A 22,183-nucleotide genomic window follows, 5' to 3' on the forward strand; every position below is an offset into this window, starting at 1 on the left:
CCGGCTTTCACATAAGTCAACCGTGGACTGCCTGCGCATCAAAATCACATCCATCTCACCCGACATCCACAAGATCGTGTCCGAGGGGAAATTCAACTTTTCCCATTGAGTAAGTAACTTAGTGTTTACTAAATACAGTTATATAGGCTACTAACATTATTGTGAGTGTTTATCCGGGGATATTTAAGTCTCAAGCTGACAGTATTTTATGTTTGTTCTGTCGTTACAGGAGCAGGCTATCCTGATTGTCTAAGAGAGCACCTTTTTTTTTCTTCTTTAAATTATTGTTTTGTGTAGGATGCTACATTTTTGGTCAGTTGCCATTGTAAGTAGGCCTAATAAAAAAAAATCCCACTTGTATTGGGCAATATTTTATTTTCTTGTGAAAGATGTTAGAGCCTAGGCTCTGAAGAAATAGACTCCAATTATGCCCTCTGGTTGTTTGTAAATTAAAATGAAGATTTTTGTTGAAATCAATTACTCAACTGGTGTGTAACTATTCTCCATCTGTTGCTGTGCAAAAAACTTGCATAACAAGTTCGCTATATTTTCAGCACCAGGCGCTGTTCACCTCCTATTGATTGCGCTGCGGTTGCAGCTTTATGTTTCAGCACCAGAAAATGGTCCGTTGCCTGCTTTATTAGTTGACTGTCTTCTTCATTCTCTCTCCTCATGAATGAAGTTAAATGTAACTATTGCATTATGTAGGTAGCATAAAAGATATTCAGAATTCATTTGTGGGGCCAAATAATACTGCTGGCAGGCAAGATTTGGCCCGCGTGCCGCAAGTTGGGGAACCCTGCTTTAGACTGTACAATACAAGCAATATTTGTGTTTGATGTCAGTCTATGAATTAATAAACACACAAAATCCCTGTCGGTTTCAGAGCCAAAATGGTAAGAGTGAGTCAGGGTTGCTATGGTTGAGCCACCACAGCACCATTTTTAACGGTCACGCCCAACCGTGTACAGTGCACCCATCCGCTGCAAAGCACGTTGGGAATTCCCTCTTGACTCGAACAGAGCCCAGTCTTACCCAATCACAGCAAAGCTCTGAGAAACTGACATGAGGAAAAGAGAGTGATACTGAGTGATAGCAGAGGGAAAAGGAGACAGAACGGAGTGACAGATAGTGAGAAGGACGCTGGTCCCAGAGGATGACAAACGACGGTTGTCACAGGGAGTCAGACAAGTGAAAGCAACAGGAAGTGAATGATGTCAAGGCGGTGGAAGGGATGAGGTGGAAGAAAAGACAACATTTGAACAAAGGGGCCATTTTATGTATTGATAGAACATGAAACCCCACCAAGTAATCTATTAAATAGAATGGTATAGTGTCTTAACAAAATTAACAACTGTTACAGTAATTTACTCAATTACAGTGCAATTCGGAAAGTATTCAGACACCTCGACTTCTTCCACATTTTGTTATGTTACAGCCTTATTCTAAAATGGATTAAGTCGTTTTTTTCCTTCATCAATCTACACACAATACCCCATAATGACAAAACAAAAACACATTTTTAGAAATGTTTGCAAATGTATTAAAAACTGAAATACCACATTTACATAAGTCTTCAGACCCTTTACTCAGTACTTTGTTGAAGCACCTTTGGCAGCGATTACAGCCTCAAGTCTTCTTGGGTATGATGCTACAAGCTTGGCACACCTGTATTTGGGGAGTTTCTCCCATTCTTCTTTGCAGATCCTCTCAGGCTCTGTCAGGTTGGATGGGGAGTGTCGCTGCACAGCTATTTTCAGGTCTCTCCAGAGATGTTTGATCAGGTTCAAGTCCGGGCTCTGGCTCGGCAACTCGACATTCAGAGACTTGTCCCGAAGCCACTCCTGTGTTGTCTTGGCTGTGTGGTTAGGGTCGTTGTCCTGTTGGAAGGTGAACCTTCACCCCAGTCTGAGGTCCTGAGTTCTCTGGAACAGGTTTTCATCAAGGATCTCTCTGTACTTTGCTCCGTTCATCTTTCTCTCGATCCTGACTAGTCTCCCAGTCCCTGCCGCTGAAAAACATCCCCACAGCATGATGCTGCCACCACCATACTTCACCGTAGGGATGGTGCCAGGTTTCCTCCAGACATGACGCTTGGCATTCAGGCTAAAGAGTTCAATCTTGGTTTCATCCGACCAGAGAATCTTGTTTTCCATGGTCTGTGAGTCCTTTAGGTGCCTTTTGGCAAACTCCAAGCAGGCTGTGATGTGCCTTTTACTGAGAGGTGACTTCCGTCTGGCCACTCTACCATAAAGGCCTGCTTGGTGGAGTGCTGCAGAGATGGTTGTCCTTCTGGAAGGTACTCCCATCTCCACAGAGGAACTCTGGAGCCCTTTCAGAGTGAACATCGGGTTCTTGGTCACCTCCCTGACCAAGGCCCTTCTCCCCAGATTGCTCAGTTTGGCCGGGTAGACAGCTCTAGGAAGAGTCTTGGTGGTTCCAAACTTCTTCCATTTAAGAATGATGGAGGCCACTGTGTTCTTGGGGACCTTTCAATGCTTCAGAAATGTTTTGGTACCCTTCCCCAGATCTGTGCCTCGACACAATCTTGTCTCGGAGCTCTACGGACAATTCCTTCGACCTCATGGCTTGGTTTTTGCTCTGACATGCACAGTCAACTGTGGGACCTTATATACTGTAGACAGGTGTGTGCCTTTCCAAATCATGTCCAATCAATTGAATTTACCCCAGGTGGACTCCAATCAAGTTGTAGAAACATCTCAAAGATGATCAATGGAAACAGGACACACCTAAGCTCAATTTTGAGTTTTTATACATTTGCAAAAAATTCCAAAAATCTGTTTTCATTATGGGGTATTGTGTGTAGATTGATGAGAAAAATGATAAAATTAATCCATTTTAGAATACGGCTGTAACGTAACAAAATGTGGAAAAAGTCAAGGGGGCTGAATACTTTCCGAACTCACCGCACGTCTTATTTGCGTAGAGTCAAAAGTTCCATTGCTCGACTTTGTTAACATGGCCTTCACTTACCCCCTTCAACATCAGTGTGACTCAATGATACAGTAGTCTGTACAGGCCTGTGTATGTGTGTTAGGCATGAGGGTTGTGTTTTGTTGGTGTGTGTGTGTGTGTGTGTGTGTGTGTGTGTGTGTGTGTGTGTGTGTGTGTGTGTGTGTGTGTGTGTACCTGTAGCCAGATTGGGGACGCTCTGGACCCGCTTCATGTGGGAGAGGGTGAGTAGCAAGGCAGCGCTGCTGCGAGCGCGTCCTCCACTATCTGGGAAAGCACAGCCAGCAGCCACGGCAGCAGAAGCAACACACACACACACATGCACGCACACACGCCAAAGCCCCCAGGAAAGAGGCAAAGCACATGCATTACAATGGCTCCATTCTCATAAGCAAATGGGGAAAGGAGGAGGATGACAGCTCATATCAAGATGGACGGAGGGAGTCAACTGTACTGACAAACATCATAGTAATCTATAGTTACCCCAGCAATGTGGACTCAGCAATATGATACCGTCATACTCAGTGGGGCAACTTTCTGCTATGTTGTGGTTCGTCTGTCATTAGGAAGTTACCCACTGATGTCATATCGTTGACTCTACCTTTAAAACCGGCACGTTTGCCTGTCTGTGTCCACTCTCTTAGGTTGTCAATACCGAATATAACCAAAACTATAAACAAGACTCTAGAACAATCATCGGCAAAAACCTATCTTAACCGATTTTGTGTTTGTTTACATTCTGGTTGATTCAGGCATGCAGTAAACACACAGCGATTAAAAGTCCCCCTTCCTACTTCAAATGAACTGTGACCTCAGCGCAGATTAACGTTCACGCTTGCTTGGTCATCGACGTGGGAGTAATGAAACGCTGTTTATTTCTCCAAGAGGTCACAGAATCCCTCCGCATGCAAAACGTTTCAGCACACCCTGCCATTACGAAGGTAAGGGAATCAAAAAGAAATCCCCACAACAGGACAATGTTCCGTAGGCAAACACTGTGGAATGTTCAGTGACTCAAGAACCCGTGATGTAAACATTTACCAAAGCTGGAGCTTAACTCTGATTGCAATGTCATGGAAACTTAATGAGAGCATATGCCTGGTGGACTTGATAAGAGCATTCTAGATTGTGCGGAGGCTATTGGCACCTCGATAGATCTTGTGCTGTAAACAATTACCATAGCAGGAACAAATCAAGACTTTCATTGGCAGACTAACAGAGGGCGTGGGAGTGTAATAACACTAAGTGAATGATTCGTCATCATAGCTACTGTAGTGAAATACTCGATACATTTTGGGGTGCGGGCCAAGTTTAAGATGGAGCTTTGGAGGACGATTTATGAATGATAGGAATTACGTGAGTGTATAACTTGACCATAAAACATTGCAATATGTGTAATGCCTCTATGCTTCTACATTATAGAGCAGGGTAGGCCATCTATTATAACTTTGGGGGGGGGCTTTTGCTTCAACCCTGTTGTAACACAAGGTCCTGTGTGAGCAGCTGATTGGGTGGGTTTGTTACAGCAGGGTTGGAGCGAAACCCTGCAGGAGAGTAGCTCTCCAGGAAGAAAGTGTACTCCCCTTGCTATATAATGTTGAATTGATCAAGACTGGAATCGCCCGTCCTTCATGCAAAACTTTTCTAAATGCTAGTCAAATGCTAACAAGGTGTCCATACTCTAACAGCTCTAAAAGCCTTCAAACAGATCATCTGTTATTTTCTGAAACAAGAGGAGGTCCTGTTGCGAACTTACTTCAATCTGAATCGTCAAATCAAATGAGTTGGTTGAAATAAAAAAAACGATGAATTAAAATATTAAGATTTGCTTAGCTATGCAACTCCGGCGGCAAGCAATACTCAACAGCTGGCAAATGTAAAAAAAAAAAAAAAACATGAATATGGATCGTCAAAATGATTCAGATCAGCCATAGCGCAATGCCTTGAGTTCAACATCCTAGTGTGTGTGCATGTGTTGCGTAGTGTTTAAAGAGGCATATCACATACCTGTGTTCATGTTGAAGAGCTCTCCTAACAGTTCGACCGTAGCTGGGTACACTTTCCTGGAATAAAGGAATCAGAGATAGAGGTTAGATGATTTCCCACTAAAGCCCTCAGAGAAACAGAAATCCTACTTCTCTTTCACATTACCTGGTGCAATTCAGTTTGACATGCCATGTAAACTGACAATGTGTATTTGTGAAATGGACATTGTGAATAACTTGAGAATCTACTCAAAAACTAAAGTCTTTAAGGGGGACATTGTGATTACAAAAAGAGGAGCGGTTCTAAAAATAGACATCATTTCCTCAAATAGTTCCAACATTCAGTCCTTCCATTGGCGTTATGGCAGCAGAATTAACATTGCCCCAGTTTTAGGCCAGGCTCAATAAGTATTAAAGCCTAAAATGAACATTAAATCTTGGTTCTTTGTGTTTGTCTTGACTTGTGAATCAAGTTGATTACTGCTTGGCAGGACACCAGTCCACACAGTCATACCGTAGCTAGGGAAGCAGTATCTTTTCCCATTTTTCAGAGGGACGGGCAGAAACAAACTGGTTCACTTGCGGAGCATTGAGCTGATCAAAATCAATTGGTGTACCTCAGATCTGACACGTCTTTATGTATCCCCCCCTGCCTCGCTGCTGACTGGAAACAAAGCTAGCCTTACTTTTAATGAGGCCATTTCCAACTTACAACAATAAGGTAGGTATCTTCCGCAGAAAATCCCTGGCAGATGGAGCAAAATATCACCTTTGTATGACAGATATTCCCTTTGAGGAACATACAGATAGGAGACACTCAATGTCCATGCTGTCATACTGGAATAACACCCTGATAAGGGACTGATAAATGGTACAGGCCGACAGTACAGCTACTTAACTGTACTGTACGCACCCGTACCAAACATACACTGTGACGGCCCTTCCCTGCTCTGTCTACTGGGTTTTGCTGTGCTTACTTCCTGCTGGAGATTGGTGGGCAGAGTAGGAGAGGTGAGCGGAGCTGGGAGGGTCGTCAGTGCTGATGGGGCACACCTGTGAAAGATCAGCTGTGGCATAAAGCCACTGTTTCCCCATTCAGCAAGAGATTCCTCTCTCCATGCATACCTTTGGTTGTTTCGTGGTTTTGGCAGGTGACACCTAATTTCCTGACCGCACAACCAGAGCTGGGACCACCAGGCTATACAATAGGTAGGCAGGGGCAGGAAATTAGAACTCCAGGAAGATGGTGACAATAGCAGCATTATAGATCAGGTCTAAGATGTATCCGATGGAGGTCTGGAGGTCCACCTGAGGATGATGACCCTGTCCTTGAGTCACATCCCAGTACATCTGCTCCGGAAGGGAGGGGACAACCTGGTCCACTGAGGTTTGATGACTATCTTACCTGTGAGCCAGCTACAGTCTGTGGCTTAAAGTTCCTACACCCAGAGGTGCCCACGCAGGGCTGGTTGAACCCATCCCGGTATGGTCGTGAGGAGTGCGCTCGTCTTCCAACGGGTGCAGTGGTAGTAGCAAGAGATTCCAGGTGAGATCGGCAGCCTTCCTCCCACAGTAGGGATTCTGCCAGGTTTGGGGAGACGGGTGTAAGCTGATGAGACACAGGGTTGCTGTAGAGACGGAGCCAGTCGGAGCAGAACTGCTGACCATCATCACGCTGAATCTGATCTGGTCGGAACATCTCCCTCATTGTGGTTGGGGTGAAGGAGGGACCAGGGGAGGGGACTATTGGGCGAGGTAGGCTCTTTGCGACTCCTCTTCCAAAAGTTGGGAGTGTTTACTTTATTTATGGAATAAATTCGTTTTTGTTATTCCTTTACTCAATGTGTGGTTTCCCATTGCAACAAACAATCTTGAGCCACGTTGTAACAACACCAAATATCATGGCCTACATGATAAATTGGCTCTGAAAATACTATTGTCCATGATTGACATGGAAAAAAGGCCCTGTTGGAAAGTTCAGGCCTTACCCGACTATGGCGAGAGTCGGTGTGCGTGTACGTATGAGTATGTGTGTACGTGTTTTTATGCGTGTGTGTGTGTGTGTGTGTGTATGTACAGAGCCTTCAGAAAGTATTCATACACCTTTACAAAAACCCATAATGTCAAAGTTGAATTTAGAAATTAATACAAAAATTGAAAGCTGAAATGTCTTGAGTGAATAAGTATTCAACCCCTTTGTTATTGCAAGCCTAAATAAGTTCAGGAGTAAAAATAAAAAGTAAAAAAAGCCTGTACAGAATAAAAATATTCCAAAACATGCATCCTGTTTGCAACAAGGCACTTAAGTAATACTGCAAAAAATTTGGCAATTTTTTTGTTGTCCTGAATACAAAGCGTTATGTTTGGGGCAAATCCAACACAACACATCACTGAGCACCACTTTTCCTATTTTCAAGCATGGTGGTGGCTGCATCAAGTTATGGGTATGCTTGTTATCAGCAAGGACTAGGGAGTTTTTTTAAAGATAAAAATAAAAAGTAATACAGCTATAAGCAGAGGCAAAATCCTAGAGGAATACCTGGTTCGGCCTGCTTTCGAACAGACACGGAGACAAATTCCCCATTCAGCAGGACAATAACCTAAAACACAAGGCCAAATCTATACTGGAGTTGCTTACCAAAACGACATTGAATGTTCCTGTGCTTGAAATTCAGTAGTTACAATTTTGACTTAAAAAAAAAATAAATCGGCTTGAAAATCTATGTCAAGACATGAAAACGTTTGTCTAGCAATGATCAATAATCAACTTGACAGAGCTTGAAGAATTGTTTAAAATAACAAATAAAATGGGCTAATATTGTACAATCCAGGTGTGGAAAGCTCTTAGAGACTTACCCAGAAAGATTCACAGCTGTAATGGCTGCCAAAGGTCATTCTACAAAGTATTAACTCAGGGGTATGAAAACTTATGTAAATTTGATTTCTGTAATTAAATTTCAATAAATTTGAGATTTTTTTGGTTTTTGAAAAACATGTTTTCACTTCATCATTATGGGATATTGTGGGTAGACGGCTGTGAAATGTTTTTTTTTCTTCTCCAGGTTGTAACAAAATGTGGAATAAGTCAAGGGGTATGAATACTTTCTGAAGGCACAGTATGTGCATGCATATGTGCGTATGCGTTTCATTACTGAGGCTTTGGGCGTGACAGATCCAGCTAGTGTCAGCTCACGGGGTCTGTGGCGGGGATCATACGTGTCTGATATGAATGTAGATGGCTGCAACACACGGGCGTGCATCCTGATAATGACACTCGCATGTGTTCAGAGATTAGCCTTCATGGCTTTTGCTGATAGGTATCATTCCAAGATGTGTTCAAGCGCATGTCCCCATGTTTGAGAAGGCACAATCTGTACAATGTTCTGCTATTCAATGGCCATTTCAAGTGATGTGAACCTCGACTCATAATAATAGGCCTGTACACCAATTGATTCTAGAAGAATATAATTTGTAAATGCCTTATGACAAACACCTAATTCAGCTACTTAACTATTCACCCAGACCCACTATTAATTTAAATGAGAACGTGTTAGTGCTGGGTTAGAACTAAAATGTGCAACCTGGAGGGTGCCCCTAAACCGGAGTTGAAAAACACTGTACTATGAAACACCATCACACCATTATTTATAGCCAACCATTTACAGTAAAGCATGGTCCACAAAGAAGCTAAACAAAAAGCAATGCACAGTAACTTCTTAAATCACAAGCCTTGAAAACGTTTTGTTTACGAATACACAAGTTAGCAGTCGTGACACAGATCATTAGGTTAGCCACAGAGAGCTGTTACTAGGCGGAGGGCACAGAATTGGCACGAGGAAAGCCTCCACGGAACAATTTAGTGCACTCAAAGGTTGCCGATCAAAACAAAGTGTTTTTTCCTCCCCAAGCTAAATTAGAGAAAAATCTTTATGTACCGATAGAATATAGCCAAAATGGCAAACCTCATCCATTTGGCACTCCAGTCAGGCTAGAGCAAATGTCCAAGCACAAAGTATTTGAAAGATTTCCAATAGTATTGTAACCTAGGTCTGCATGCTGGTCCTTTTCTTAGAAATTACAGTATTGTAACCTACTGTAGGTCTGCATGCTGGTCCTTTTCATCAGTATGACAGTATTGTAACCTAGGTCTGCATCCTGGTCCTTTTCATCAGTATGACAGTATTGTAACCCAGGTCTGCACGCTGGTCCTTTTCATCAGTATCACAGTATTGTAACCTAGGTCTGCATCCTGGTCCTTTTCATCAGTATGACAGTATTGTAACCTAGGTCTGCATCCTGGTCCTTTCCATCAATATCACAGTATTGTAACCTAGGTCTGCATCCTGGTCCTTTTCATCAGTATGACAGTATTGTAACCCAGGTCTGCATGCTGGTCCTTTCCATCAGTTTGAAAGCTGAGAGGCTCAGTAAAGGTTTCCGCCCAAATTCTGATAATTGCCCTCTTATTAGCATGCTTATAGGGGTACGTTGAAAACAAACTCCTTTTGAAGTAAATGGTGATATTGCCTTGTGTGTTGACTCGAGTAATAGTTGGGGTCACACACACACTCTTCTCCATGCTGACAGCTTTACAGAAATAGCCAACATTTAAATATTAGGGCAATTACATGATAACAGGATTTACGCTTTGACTCAGATTTTTCATTTTTAAATGTGTGCCAAACAAAAAACAAAGTTGAACAAAATCATATAAAACTCTATGCACAAGGACTAATTTGAACAATTTCCACTGAACATTCACGCAAAAGTACATTTACTGGAAGAACTGTGCAGATGCAAAATTTGGAAACAAAATATACTGCTCAAAAAAATAAAGGGAACACTTAAACAACACAATGTAACTCCAAGTCAATCACACTTGTGTGAAATCAAACTATCCACTTAGGAAGCAACACTGATTGACAATACATTTCACATGCTGTTGTGCAAATGGAATAGACAACAGGTAGAAATTATAGGCAATTAGCAAGACACCCCCAATAAAGGAGTGGTTCTGCAGGTGGTGACCACAGACCACTTCTCAGTTCATATGCTTCCTGGCTGATGTTTTGGTCACTTTTGAATGCTGGCGGTGCTTTCACTCTAGTGGTAGCATGAGACGGAGTCTACAACCCACACAAATGGCTCAGGTAGTGCAGTTCATCCAAGATGGCACATCAATGCGAGCTGTGGCAAGGTTTGCTGTGTCTGTCAGCGTAGTGTCCAGAGCATGTAGGTGCTACCAGGAGACAGGCCAGTACATCAGGAGACGTGGAGGAGGCCGTAGGAGGGCAACAACCCAGCAGCAGGACCGCTACCTCCGCCTTTGTGCAAGGAAGAGCAGGAGGAGCACTGCCAGAGCCCTGAAAAATGACCTCCAGCAGGCCACAAATGTGCATGTGTCTGCTCAAACGGTCAGAAACAGACTCCATGAGGGTGGTATGAGGGCCCGACGTCCACAGGTGGGGGTTGTGCTTACAGCCCAACACCGTGCAGGACGTTTGGCATTTGCCAGAGAACACCAAGATTGGCAAATTCGCCACTGGCGCCCTGTGCTCTTCACAGATGAAAGCAGGTTCACACTGAGCACGTGACAGACGTGACAGAGTCTGGAGACACCGTGGAGAACGTTCTGCTGCCTGCAACATCCTCCAGCATGGCCGGTTTGGCGGTGGGTCAGTCACGGTGTGGGGTGGCATTTCTTTGGGGGGCCGCACAGCCCTCCATGTGCTCGCCAGAGGTAGCCTGACTGCCATTAGGTACCGAGATGAGATCCTCAGACCCCTTGTGAGACCATATGCTGGTGCGGTTGGCCCTGGGTTCCTCCTAATGCAAGACAATGCTAGACCTCATGTGGCTGGAGTGTGTCAGCAGTTCCTGCAAGAGGAAGGCATTGATGCTATGGACTGGCCCGCCCATTCCCCAGACCTGAATCCAATTGAGCACATCTGGGACATCATGTCTCGCTCCATCCACCAACGCCACGTTGCACCACAGACTGTCCAGGAGTTGGCGGATGCTTTAGTCCAGGTCTGGGAGGAGATCCCTCAGGAGACCATCCGCCACCTCATCAGGAGCATGCCCAGGCGTTGTAGGGAGGTCATACAGGCACGTGGAGGCCACACACACACACACACACACACACACACTACTGGAGCCTCATTTTGACTTGTTTTAAAGGACATTACATCAAAGTTGGATCAGACCTCCATGGGTTGATAAATTGGATTTCCATTGATTATTTTTGTGTGATTTTGTTGTCAGCACATTCAACTATGTAAAGAAAAAAGTATTTAATAAGATTATTTCATTCATTCAGATCTAGGATGTGTTATTTTAGTGTTCCCTTTATTTTTTTGAGCAGTGTATATGACCTATATGTAATACTAATGAACCATTATGTATGACAGCCAGACACTTATATTTGTAAAAAATCTCCCTCTCCGTGTGACCATGTTTTCCAAAAACTCTTATATATATCTGCTCTGAAATAAGACTCAAAGATGTCAGCAGAAAGAATGGGGTGTCAGCTATGACATGACACCTTGACTTTGAAAACATCTCTTTTGGTTATTCAACTACAGAAAGTGAAGTGGATTTACATATGGTAACGGAATTACATCATGGGTCCCTGATCTGTACAGAAATGCATAATTATGAATTTCTTCTTTTGCATATTTGGGTATTATTCTACACACTGGCTAATGTTGTAATGAGCTCCGCTCTCAAACGAGACCACATTTGGTTGTGCCTGCCTATACCATAACCATTGTGACAAAACTGCACATTTTAGAGTGGCCTTTTATTGCCCCCAGCACAAGGTGCACCTGTGTAATGATCATGCTGTTTAATCAGCTTCTTGATATGCCACACCTGTCAGGTGGATGGATTATTTTGGCAAAGGAGAAATGCTCACTAACAGGGATGTAAACACATTTGTGCACAAAATTTGAGATCATGACATGTTGCGTTTATATTGACACGTTGTGTTTATAACACTTGACATATTGCGTGTATATTTTTGTTCAGTGTAGTTGGCAGAGGTCTTTACTTCAGCATTATTGTGTTTCGAATCCCTTTGATATACTTTTTCTGGTAGATGTTATCTAAGACCCCTTTCCGTCAGTTTGACTAGAAATCAAAGCCTTTGCTTATTCCTCATTTTTAGGATGGAAAATGGTTGAAAATGTGTGTGTGTGTGATATATATATATGCATTCATTTCTCAAAAATATTCACTCGTAGCTTTCATTTGACACCCACTTTGACATGCTCCTATGAACTTCACATATTGGTTCTCAAGGGTCCTTTACATGGAAATGCCCATTACCCACAATCCTTTCCTGGCAGCCAGTGCAGTACATGGCAAACCACTTAACCTCTATGCAGCGTTGAAAATAGGCAAAAGGTGGATAAAAATACAGCAGGTGAAAATGGACCCGGGAAGTTGAGAACATATTGCAGCAGGAAGATTATGACTATACCAACACCCTGTCTGACTGACAGGCTGACAGGGGAAGTGTTGCATTCTGGTTACGGCAGGAGCCAGAAGGACATCTCCACATCTGCACTGGCATTATAGAGCAGAACAAGTGAAAGCAACTTACAATAGCAGGCATCCTCCACATTGCTTGCCTTCACCTATCCTTTGTTTTCAGAAAATGGCAGAGGGGGAGGAGATGAGGGGGAGGAAGTCTCTTTTGAAAAACGGTTTATGTCCACACACCATTTGTTTGCTGCTCCCACAAGTGATGTTTAACTAAAAGCAACAGAAACAGCGTCTCCTCTGACATGGTTGTCATCAGGTAACCAAACCCACATGACACCCAGGGAGGAAGCCATTTTTATGACTTTTGAGAGATGTGGGAAAGAGCCATCACCGGGTGACGACTCCTCCACACATCATGTCTACAAGTTAGTGACACACCACACCACATTTGTCACACGGAAGGGACTGGAAATAGAACGAACTTATACATCCAAAGGAAGACGTGAAATGACAGTAAATACTCTCACAGTTCAATATAAGCATGAAAATATAAGAGTGTTAACATGCAAAACCTCCAACTAACTTTCAGGTGTCTCAACTTACCCTAATTAACATATACAGTAGAATTAGGTTGTTCGTGGAAAACGCTTTAGACAATTGACTACAAACTTATATTTTCAATATCTGATGCAAAGTTGCTCTGCTGAAACCACAGCAGCTCAGAAACCCCCAAAATGCACCATCATGGATGGATTCAAACAAAGGGTACTCTCATTAATCATTTAATGGCTAAAAACAGAACCTATCGATTTTGGTCCTTTTAGAACGCTAACAGATAAACAAGCTCACAGACAGCCGATAAAGCCCATCCGACAACCAAGGCCACCTCTGCTTGGACAGCGAACTGGAAAATGAATTTCTCTCCATTTTAAAGAATGTGCGAGAGAAGCACTTAGGACTCTATTGATTTTTAAAAACACACGCCATATGTCTTGCCCACACAGCCAGTGTTGGTGGTGTTAGCCAAGGGGCTAGCACTGTGATGGGTTTCTATAGAGTGCCAATGATACTATATGGTAAATGCTGCTATAAAATGGCTAATTGCCTGTCCATTTAGAAATCTTACACGGCCACACACACACGCACGGACACACACACTTGGGTAAATCACGGCACCGGCGTCGTGGCTTGTCGCCATCCAAACCAGGGCCAGATTTAAAGGATCATGTTTCCGGGGGACAGACCAGCGGCGACACAGCAGCTGTGGCCACCACGGCCCACAGGGGAAGTGTTATGGTGGGACACTGGATCCGAGCACACGCTCTCTCTTCCCCTCCCTCTCTGAATGTAAATTAACGATATTAAAACTTTTTCAGCTATAAAAAAAACTTTAGAAACTTGTGTCCAATCGGAAGACATTATTTTTGTCTAACCCTTATTTCACAAAGCAAGTTGACTGAGGTAACTATAATTCACAACTTGTGTCCAATTGGAATCTGGGAATACGCAGGTACACCTAAAACGTCTTTCCACACCGAGCCCCATATCCACCTGCAATTCCACTGAGTCCCCTTTGGGGGGCAGTGTCCCACACTTTGCCAAGCCTACCTCTGACCCAGAGAATCAGCATGGTGCCATTCCAATGTCTGAAGCTTTAATGCCTATAAAACAAGTCACAGTCTTCGTATCAGACGGTCATGGGGACGGTTGTGACAGCGGCTGTAAATATTGAGGCCTGGCGCGTACCGCTGTGATTAATCGGCGAGTGCGGCGGCGCTGTTTACGAGGCATTAGCTGCCAGCACCTGATGAATCCCCAGACGAGCACGTCGCCACACATCAACGGAATCATTTATCGAACAGGAAACGAGTAAGCCGGATGGGAGGATAAAAAGAGGGAGGGAGAGGGATGTGGGATCACTACTTGATGCTCTCACCAGAGCTCCTTATTGCATGGATACATACATAATGTCTGAACCATTACATTCAGAAAATGAGGCTACCATGGCCAAATCGTGCCATTCTCTGCCACTGCAGTGACCACTTAACTTTGCGTCAAGTGAACAGATATGCTCAGCCTCAGTGTTGCATTTCGCTGGGTCATCACTATACAAATCTCTTCTCTTTGCGTCGACAATCAACCGAGCACCCACGCTGTTCTCCTGTGCACTTCTCATGACAAAAGGAAGACACTCCAGCACACTGCTGATCTTTGATGCCCCACAAACAATGTATCTCACCGCGACATTTTGGGAACTTCTCAAAATAAAACCCTCTGAGCTTCTCGGATGTCCAATGCGTCACACCCCTTGGGAGCATTGGCGTACGCAGTCACACACATACGTCAACAAGTGTGTGTGTGTGTGGGGGGGGGGGAGGGGATTTCCCTATACAATATGTCTTCGTCTCAGGTGATGTGTGTTTGACTATGTACGCTAGTAGGTCTTGGGGGGAAAAAAAACATACCTTTTGCAGACTCCTACCCAATTTCAAATGGACCCCTTTTTACCCATAACCCTGAATGTTTTGGTCCGGTTTCCGAGACACAGATTAAGCCTAGTCCAGGACAAACAAAATAACACATTCCAAATGGAATTTCCAGGGCTAGACAATCTGTGCCAGCGAAACCGGCCCATAGGCCTGGGGTCCCCCTGGGTGCATGTTTAGTTTGTTGCCCTAGTCCTACACAGTTGATTCAAATAACCAACTCATCATCATCAAGCTTTGACTATTTGAATCAGCTGCGTAGTGCTAGGGCAGGCATGGGCAATTATTTTCCATGGAGGGCCACATTAGAATATATTTTTGCCATCACGGGCCATAATCATATTACATATTACATGTGTATGACTGTGTTGACAGATATCTACTGTAAATCACATCCAGATTTTCTACTTATTTTACTTTTTTAACATGCACAGAAATAAACCACATCCATGTTCTCCTTTTGGTGGGTATTTTCAATGTTTAACATGCAATGAACTACACAGAGGGAAAAGTACACTGTGCATTCAGCACCACGGACAGAACTCTTGTTAACGGGTATGCACAAAAACACAAGAAAGAGAGAGCTCAACATTACATTTCAACTACTCAGTGTGAGGAGTGAAGTCTCTGATGGGCATTGACTAGAGCAGTGAAGTCAGGTATAGTTTCGGACGTTGCTATGAGCAGGATTGCTGAGAGTTGAGAGTCAGTAAGAGATCTATGCCTTGACTTGTTATATTTCATCCCTGAAAATGTCGGTTGACCCAAAAAGTACATCTTTGAGAAAGTTTTGTTCATTAAGAGATGCATAGAACCTCGTCAGTGACATTGTTTTGAATAGTTCTCCAAATCACTGCATCAGAGTAAAGCTCGATAAGCTCAAGTTGCAGGTCAGCATGACAGCATGTCATTTTCCAACACTTTGAAATCCTCAAAACGAAGAGAAAACTCACCGTTCAAAGCACGCTGAAGGGATGTATACTTCTCCCGCTGGTCTACTGATAGGGAACAGACTAGTAGTGTCGGAAGGTGGGTGAGATTGTTGGCTTCTACTTGGCCGGGCAGGATGAGTAATTTTCCTTTGAAGGCTTTGACAAGGCTGTACATTTGATGTACAAAAAGGCCCTTCCCTTGTAGTTAGGAATTCAGTTTATTCATGAGGGCCATGATATCCACGGTGAAGGCAAAAATCAGCCAACCATTCTTTATCTTGCAGTTGAGGGAAATCCACATATTTTCCTTTCATTTGTAAAAACTCAGCAATCTCTGACTTCAGGTCCCAGAGCCTTTTAAGCACCTTCCCCAAACTCAGCCATCTCACGTTTGTGTGGTAGGGGAGATCTGCATGACCCAACTCTGGCTCTTCCAACAGTGAGACAAACTGCCTGTGATTTAAATATTTTTCTGTTATGAAGTTTACTACTTTACTATGGCAAATTCATTATGTGATCTGAGCATGATTCTGCGGGCCATATTGAATCAGGTTGCGGGCTGCAAATGGCCCCCGGGCCGGCCTTTGCCCAGGCCTGTGGATCAAAATCCCATTAAGAATGATTTCTTTGTCCTGGACTAGGCTTAATCTGTGCCTAGTCCGAGGGGGGGCAAGACAGTTTTGGAAACCTTGGTGTAGAGGATATATTGCATGGATCGGATAGTTGTCAGGCTAAGATGATTCCTCCGAGAGCAATGTGGAGCTATTACAATGTTGCTTAGAAGCAATGTTCCCTCAAATTTTCTTCGGCACAGAGAACATTTCAAAATTCGGTGCAACTTTCTGTGCTTGTTTACTGTGAACACTGAGGCTGTACCCGCTTTAAGTTACAGTTTCAGACTGTGGTCAAGTAGGCTACTGTGGATGATCATAATGTAGGTTTACCAGAGAAAACACATTCCATAACATGGAAATAGCTGTTCATTCAACCTACAGTAGCAGCCAATGTGGACCTATATTCCTTGAGACTTTTGAAAAACAAAAATGCAGGGCTTGAAATTAACCTGTTTATCCACTTGTCCTTCAGACAAGGAGGTGACTGAAAATGTTGCTGTGTTGCTTGATGCAAGAAACCACTTTACAAAATAAAATGCATTATTATTCCCATACCATAATTACAGAGGATCAGACAAATTATGCTACCCTCTGCATATTGTCTACTTAGCTTATTCAAGCCTGTCTCAAAATACAACACTGTCACTTTAAGACAAAAAAAGCACTTTACCTGACTCGCTTTTCAAAGATGTCTAGAAATGTACACGTTTTGTGCTCTTGTAGGAAGAAATCACTCCCCCGTTGTTGACTACAAATGATCTATAACTCACACACTAGCAAAGGCTATGAACAAAATGTGCACACATGGCTACATGCAGCTTTCACATTGATCTCATAACAAGCGCATCTACTCATGACCGCTCATGCTGTAAACACAGTCCAGTTCAAAGTAAATGGCACAGATCCATTATGGCAATGGTCTATTTGCATATAGGCCTACTGCAGCTCTGATTGTTTATGGTGCACCGGTCTGTGTCGAGTAGGGGCCCGAGTCATGCAATAGGATCCTACTCCATGCATTCTAAGGGAACTTTGCTTACGCCTCGATCACAACGACAGCGTCATTGCATTTTGGTACAGCAGAAGTACATTCATTTCCAATGAACATTGCGTTTGCCTTGCAGTATTGCGTTGCAGAGGCAGTCGCAGTGCGTTCTGTGTGGTGCATACGTTGGATTTATCAAAAGTATGAGTCAAACTGTCTGCGTAGAGGGCTTGACAGAAATGGTAGCAGAAGGTGAATGTTGAACTTTTGTTGCACACATACCCAGATGATGCCGCGTACTATTCTGCACAACGGCGCTGTCGGTGTCATCACTGCGTTTAAAAAGGTGTTTCACACTTCCAAAAGTGGATGTGAAACGATCCGTTAGAGATGGTAATTTAGGCCTTGTGAGTATGAAAGCATTGTGAAATCACTCTAACCAGGTGGTTCCTTTCAGTTGGATACCCATCAGACTCTTCCATAAGGGATAAGAAATGATGCCTTTGCCATGAAGTAATTTGATTAATGGCATTAAAAATGTAGGTTATCCATGAGTTTAGTCAGATTCTAGTGGGGCACATTATCAGCCGATTGACACTGCACAGTTTTCAATTAAAAAGGGACTATTTCAGTTTTAAAATTGAGTTAGGAACACGTCAGTCTACCTTTATCGGAGGGCAATAAAAACACTAAACCTCACATCAAGGGACCTACTGCACACAAAGAGCTACTATCAAAACGTCGACAACAAAAATAATGTCCATAATAACTTCCAATTGTGCTCCGGGGTAAACAATGGGACTCTTGTTCCTTCCCAAAGTTAAGACATAAAATGCCAGACTTCAGCTCGCATAAATATATATATATATTTTTTTACTTCTCTGGAGTTTTTGTTGGCTTGTTCTTGGGGAAAAACTCATAACTTTCAGAAGTCTATTGACATAGCAGCACTATGCGCTACTCCCATACTCCCGTGCCCTTTGAGGATAGAGTAAAATCTCATTTTGACTATAACGTCTAGGGTAGGCTTATAAATCATATCCAGCTGACACTTGTGGTGGCACCGAGCATGTTATGAGTCTAACTTCGCTCTTTTTATACCACAGATGTTTTGAATGATATAAAAGGCGATTCAATCTGAGCCTAATGTAGAAGCTCTGTATGGATAAATAATGCATTTCCTTAAACTCCATGTGGGGAAAATACTTTCTCAAACTTGAATTTCTTCAGTTCTCAGCTTTGCAATTTATTGAATCCTCCCCCAAGAGTTAAAATAAACTAAGCTAACTGCAAAATCTGTGGGTAATGCCGAGCAGAAAGCCTGGAAAGGAACTCCAAATCTCTAAGAAGTACTATTCCCTTCCTCTGTTTTCAAGCCCTAAAAACATTACGTTGAGATTGCCTAGAGCCGTTATATTTTAGTGGGTCACAGTGGTTTATCCGTAGCTTTTAATTTAGGTGTTGGTGGAGACCTCTGGAGAGTTGTGTATATAATTACTGAACAAAAATATAAAACCGCAACATGCAACAATTCCAGCGATTTTACTGAGTTACAGTTCACAGAAGGAAAATCAGTCAATTGAAAAATTCATTAGGCGTAATCTATGGATTTCACATGACTGGGCAGGGGTGCAGCCATGGGTGGGCATAGGCCCAACTACTTGGGAGCTAGGCCCAGCCAATCAGAATGAGTTTTTCCCCTCAAAAGGGGGTGGTTCCTCAGTTTCAGCAGCTGTCCAGGTGGCTGGTCTCAGACAATCCCACCGGTAAAGAAGCCAAATGTGGAGTTCCTGGCTGGGGTGGTTACATGTGGTCTGCGGTTGTGAGGCTGGTTTGACGTACTGCCAAATTCTTTAAAACAACTTTAGAGGCAGCTTATGGTAGAAAAGTTAACATTAAATTATCTGGCAACAGCTTTGGTGGACATTCCTGCAGTCAACATACCATCTGCACGCTCCCTCAAAACTTGAGACATCTGTGGCACTGTGTTGTGTGACAAAACTGCACATTTTAGAGTGGCCTTTTGTCCCCAACACAAGGTGCACCGGTGTAATGATCATATTGTTTAATTTGCTTCTTGATATGCCACACCTGTCAGGTGGATGGATTATCTGGCAAAGGAGAAATGCTCACTAACAAGGATGTAAACAAATTTGTGCACAAAATTTGAGAGAAATATGTTTTTGTGCATATGGGACATGTTTCAAAAATGTTTCATGTTGTGTTTATATTTTTGTTCAGTATAGTTTCACTGGGTCTCCAGAGGCACAGCCCAGTGCTAGCAATGTCCAAGCCACAGAAAGGTCCCCAGTTCGCCCCAACGAGATTCATTAGTCTGTTGAATTAAAATAGTCTGTTGATGAAAATAGTCATGGCCTCTAAACCTTCAATCTGCATACTGGACCCTATTCCAACTAAACTACTGAAAGAGCTGCTTCCTGTGCTTGGCCCTCCTATGTTGAACATAATAAACGGCTCCCTATCCAACGGATGTGTACCAAACTCATTATAAATAGGCAGTAATAAAGCCTCTCTTGAAAAAGCCAAACCTTGACGCAGAAAATATATATATAAAATGCTTCACTTGTCACGTTCGTCATAATAATGATCGGACCAAGGCGCAGCGTGAGTAGCATTCCACATAATTTATTACAAAGTGAAACTTTAGAAAAATACAAAACAAATAAAGAATAAACTAACCGTGACTAACAATGCAACTACACATAAACAATATCCCATAACCCCCAAGTGAAAAACAAGCTTCTTAAGTATGATCCCCAATTAGAGACAACAATTACCAGCTGCCTCTAACTGGGAATCATACAAATCACCAACAGAAAATAAAACCTAGAACCCCACAAATAAATAAACTAGATCAACCCCCAGTCACGCCCTGACCTACTCTATCATAGAAAATAAGAGCTTTCTATGGTCAGGACGTGACATCACTCTGGTTTTAGACCCCATCGTAGCACTGAGACTGCACTTGTGAAGGTGGCAAATGACCTTTTAATGGCGTCAGACCAAGGCTCTGCATCCGTCCTCGTGCTCCTAGACCTTAGTGCTGCTTTTAATACCATTGATCACCACATTCTTTTGGAGAGACTGGAAACCCAAATTGGTCTACACGGACAAGTTCTGGCCTGGTTTAGATCTTATCTGTCGGAAAGATATCGGTTTGTCTCTGGATGGTTTGTCCTATGACAAATCAACCGTAAATTTCAGTGTTCCTGAAGGTTCCGTTTTAGGACCTCTATTGTTTCACATATATAATATATAACCTCTTGGTGATGTCATTCGGAAACATAATGTTAACTTTCACTGCTATGCGGACGATACACAGCTAGCTGTACATTTCGATGAAACACGATGCAGCCCCAAAATTGCCCTCCCTGGAAGCCTGTGTTTCAGACATAAGGAAGTGGATGGCGGCAAATGTTTTACTTTGACAAAACAGAGATGCTAGTTCTAGGTCCCAAGAAACAAAGAGATCTTCTGTTGGATCTGACAATTAATCTTGATGGTTGTACAGTCGTCTCAAATAAAACTGTAAAGGACCTCGGCATTACTTTGGACCCTGATCTCTCTTTTGATTAACATATCAAGACTATTTCAAAGACAGCTTTTTCCATCTACATAACATTGCAAAAATCTGAAACTTTCTGTCCAAAGATTATGCAGAAAAATGTATCCATGCTTTTGTCACTTCTAGATTAGACTACTGCAATGCTCTACTTTCGGGCTACCCGGATAAAGCACTAAATACACTTCAGTTAGTGCTAAACACGGCTGCTCGAATCTTTACTAGAACCAACAAATTTGATCATATTACTCCAGTGCTAGCCTCTCTACACTGGCTTCCTGTTAAGGCTAGGGCTAATTTCAAGGTTGTACTGCTAACCTACAAAGCATTACATGGGCTTGCTCCCATCTATCTTTCTGATTTGGTCCTGCCGTACATACCTACACGTACGCTATGGTCACAAGACACAGGCCTCATTGTCCCTAGAATTTCTAAGCAAACAGCTGGAGGCAGGGCTTTCTCCTATAGAGCTCCATTTTTATGGAATGGTCTGCCGATCCATGTAAGAGGCGCAGACTCGGTCTTGACCTTTAAGTCTTTATTGAAGACTCATATCTTCAGTAGGTCCTATGATTGAGTGTAGTCTGGCCCAGGGGTGTGAAGGTGAACGGAAAGGCACTGGAGCGACGAACCACCCTTGCCGTCTCTGCCTGAATGGTTCCCCTCTCTCCACTGGGATGCTCTGCCTCTAACCCTATTACGGTGGCTGAGTCACTGGCTTACTGGTGCTCTTCCATGCCGTCCCTAGGAGGGGTGCATCACTTGAGTCACTGATGTGATCTTCCTGTCTAGGTTGGCACCCCCCTCAGGTTCATGCCGTGGGGGAGATCTTCGTGGGCTATGCTCGGCCTGGTCTCAGGGTAGTAAGTTGGTGGTTGAAGATATCCCTCTAGTGGTGTGGGGGCTGTGCTTTGGCAAAGTGGGTGGGGTTATATCCTGCCTGGTTGGCCCTGTCCGGGGGTATAGTCGGACGGGGCCACAGTGTCTCCCGACCCCTCAGCCTCCAGTAATTATGCTACAAAAGTTTGTGTCGGGGAGCTAGTGTCAGTCTGTTATATCTGGAGTATTTCTCCGGTCTTCAAATCAAAGTTTATTTGTCACATGCGCCGAATACAACAGGCGTAGACCTTACAGTGA

General features: G+C 43.3%; 1 protein-coding gene across 1 annotated transcript in view; it reads right to left on the reverse strand.

Annotated features, from left to right (window-relative positions):
* Positions 1-22,183, reverse strand: part of LOC115191897 (sorbin and SH3 domain-containing protein 2) — a 78,409-nt gene that overhangs the window by 44,881 nt on the left and 11,345 nt on the right. Inside the window, exons 2-3 of the mRNA XM_029749900.1 lie at positions 4,981-5,036; positions 3,151-3,240 (exon numbers count right to left, since the gene is read on the reverse strand). Of these exons, the coding sequence (XP_029605760.1) occupies positions 3,151-3,240; positions 4,981-5,036 (146 nt within the window). The remainder of the gene's footprint in view (positions 1-3,150; positions 3,241-4,980; positions 5,037-22,183) is intronic.

The sequence above is a fragment of the Salmo trutta genome, chromosome 4 (genome assembly GCF_901001165.1).
Source record: "Salmo trutta chromosome 4, fSalTru1.1, whole genome shotgun sequence".
Lineage (NCBI taxonomy): Eukaryota > Metazoa > Chordata > Actinopteri > Salmoniformes > Salmonidae > Salmo > Salmo trutta.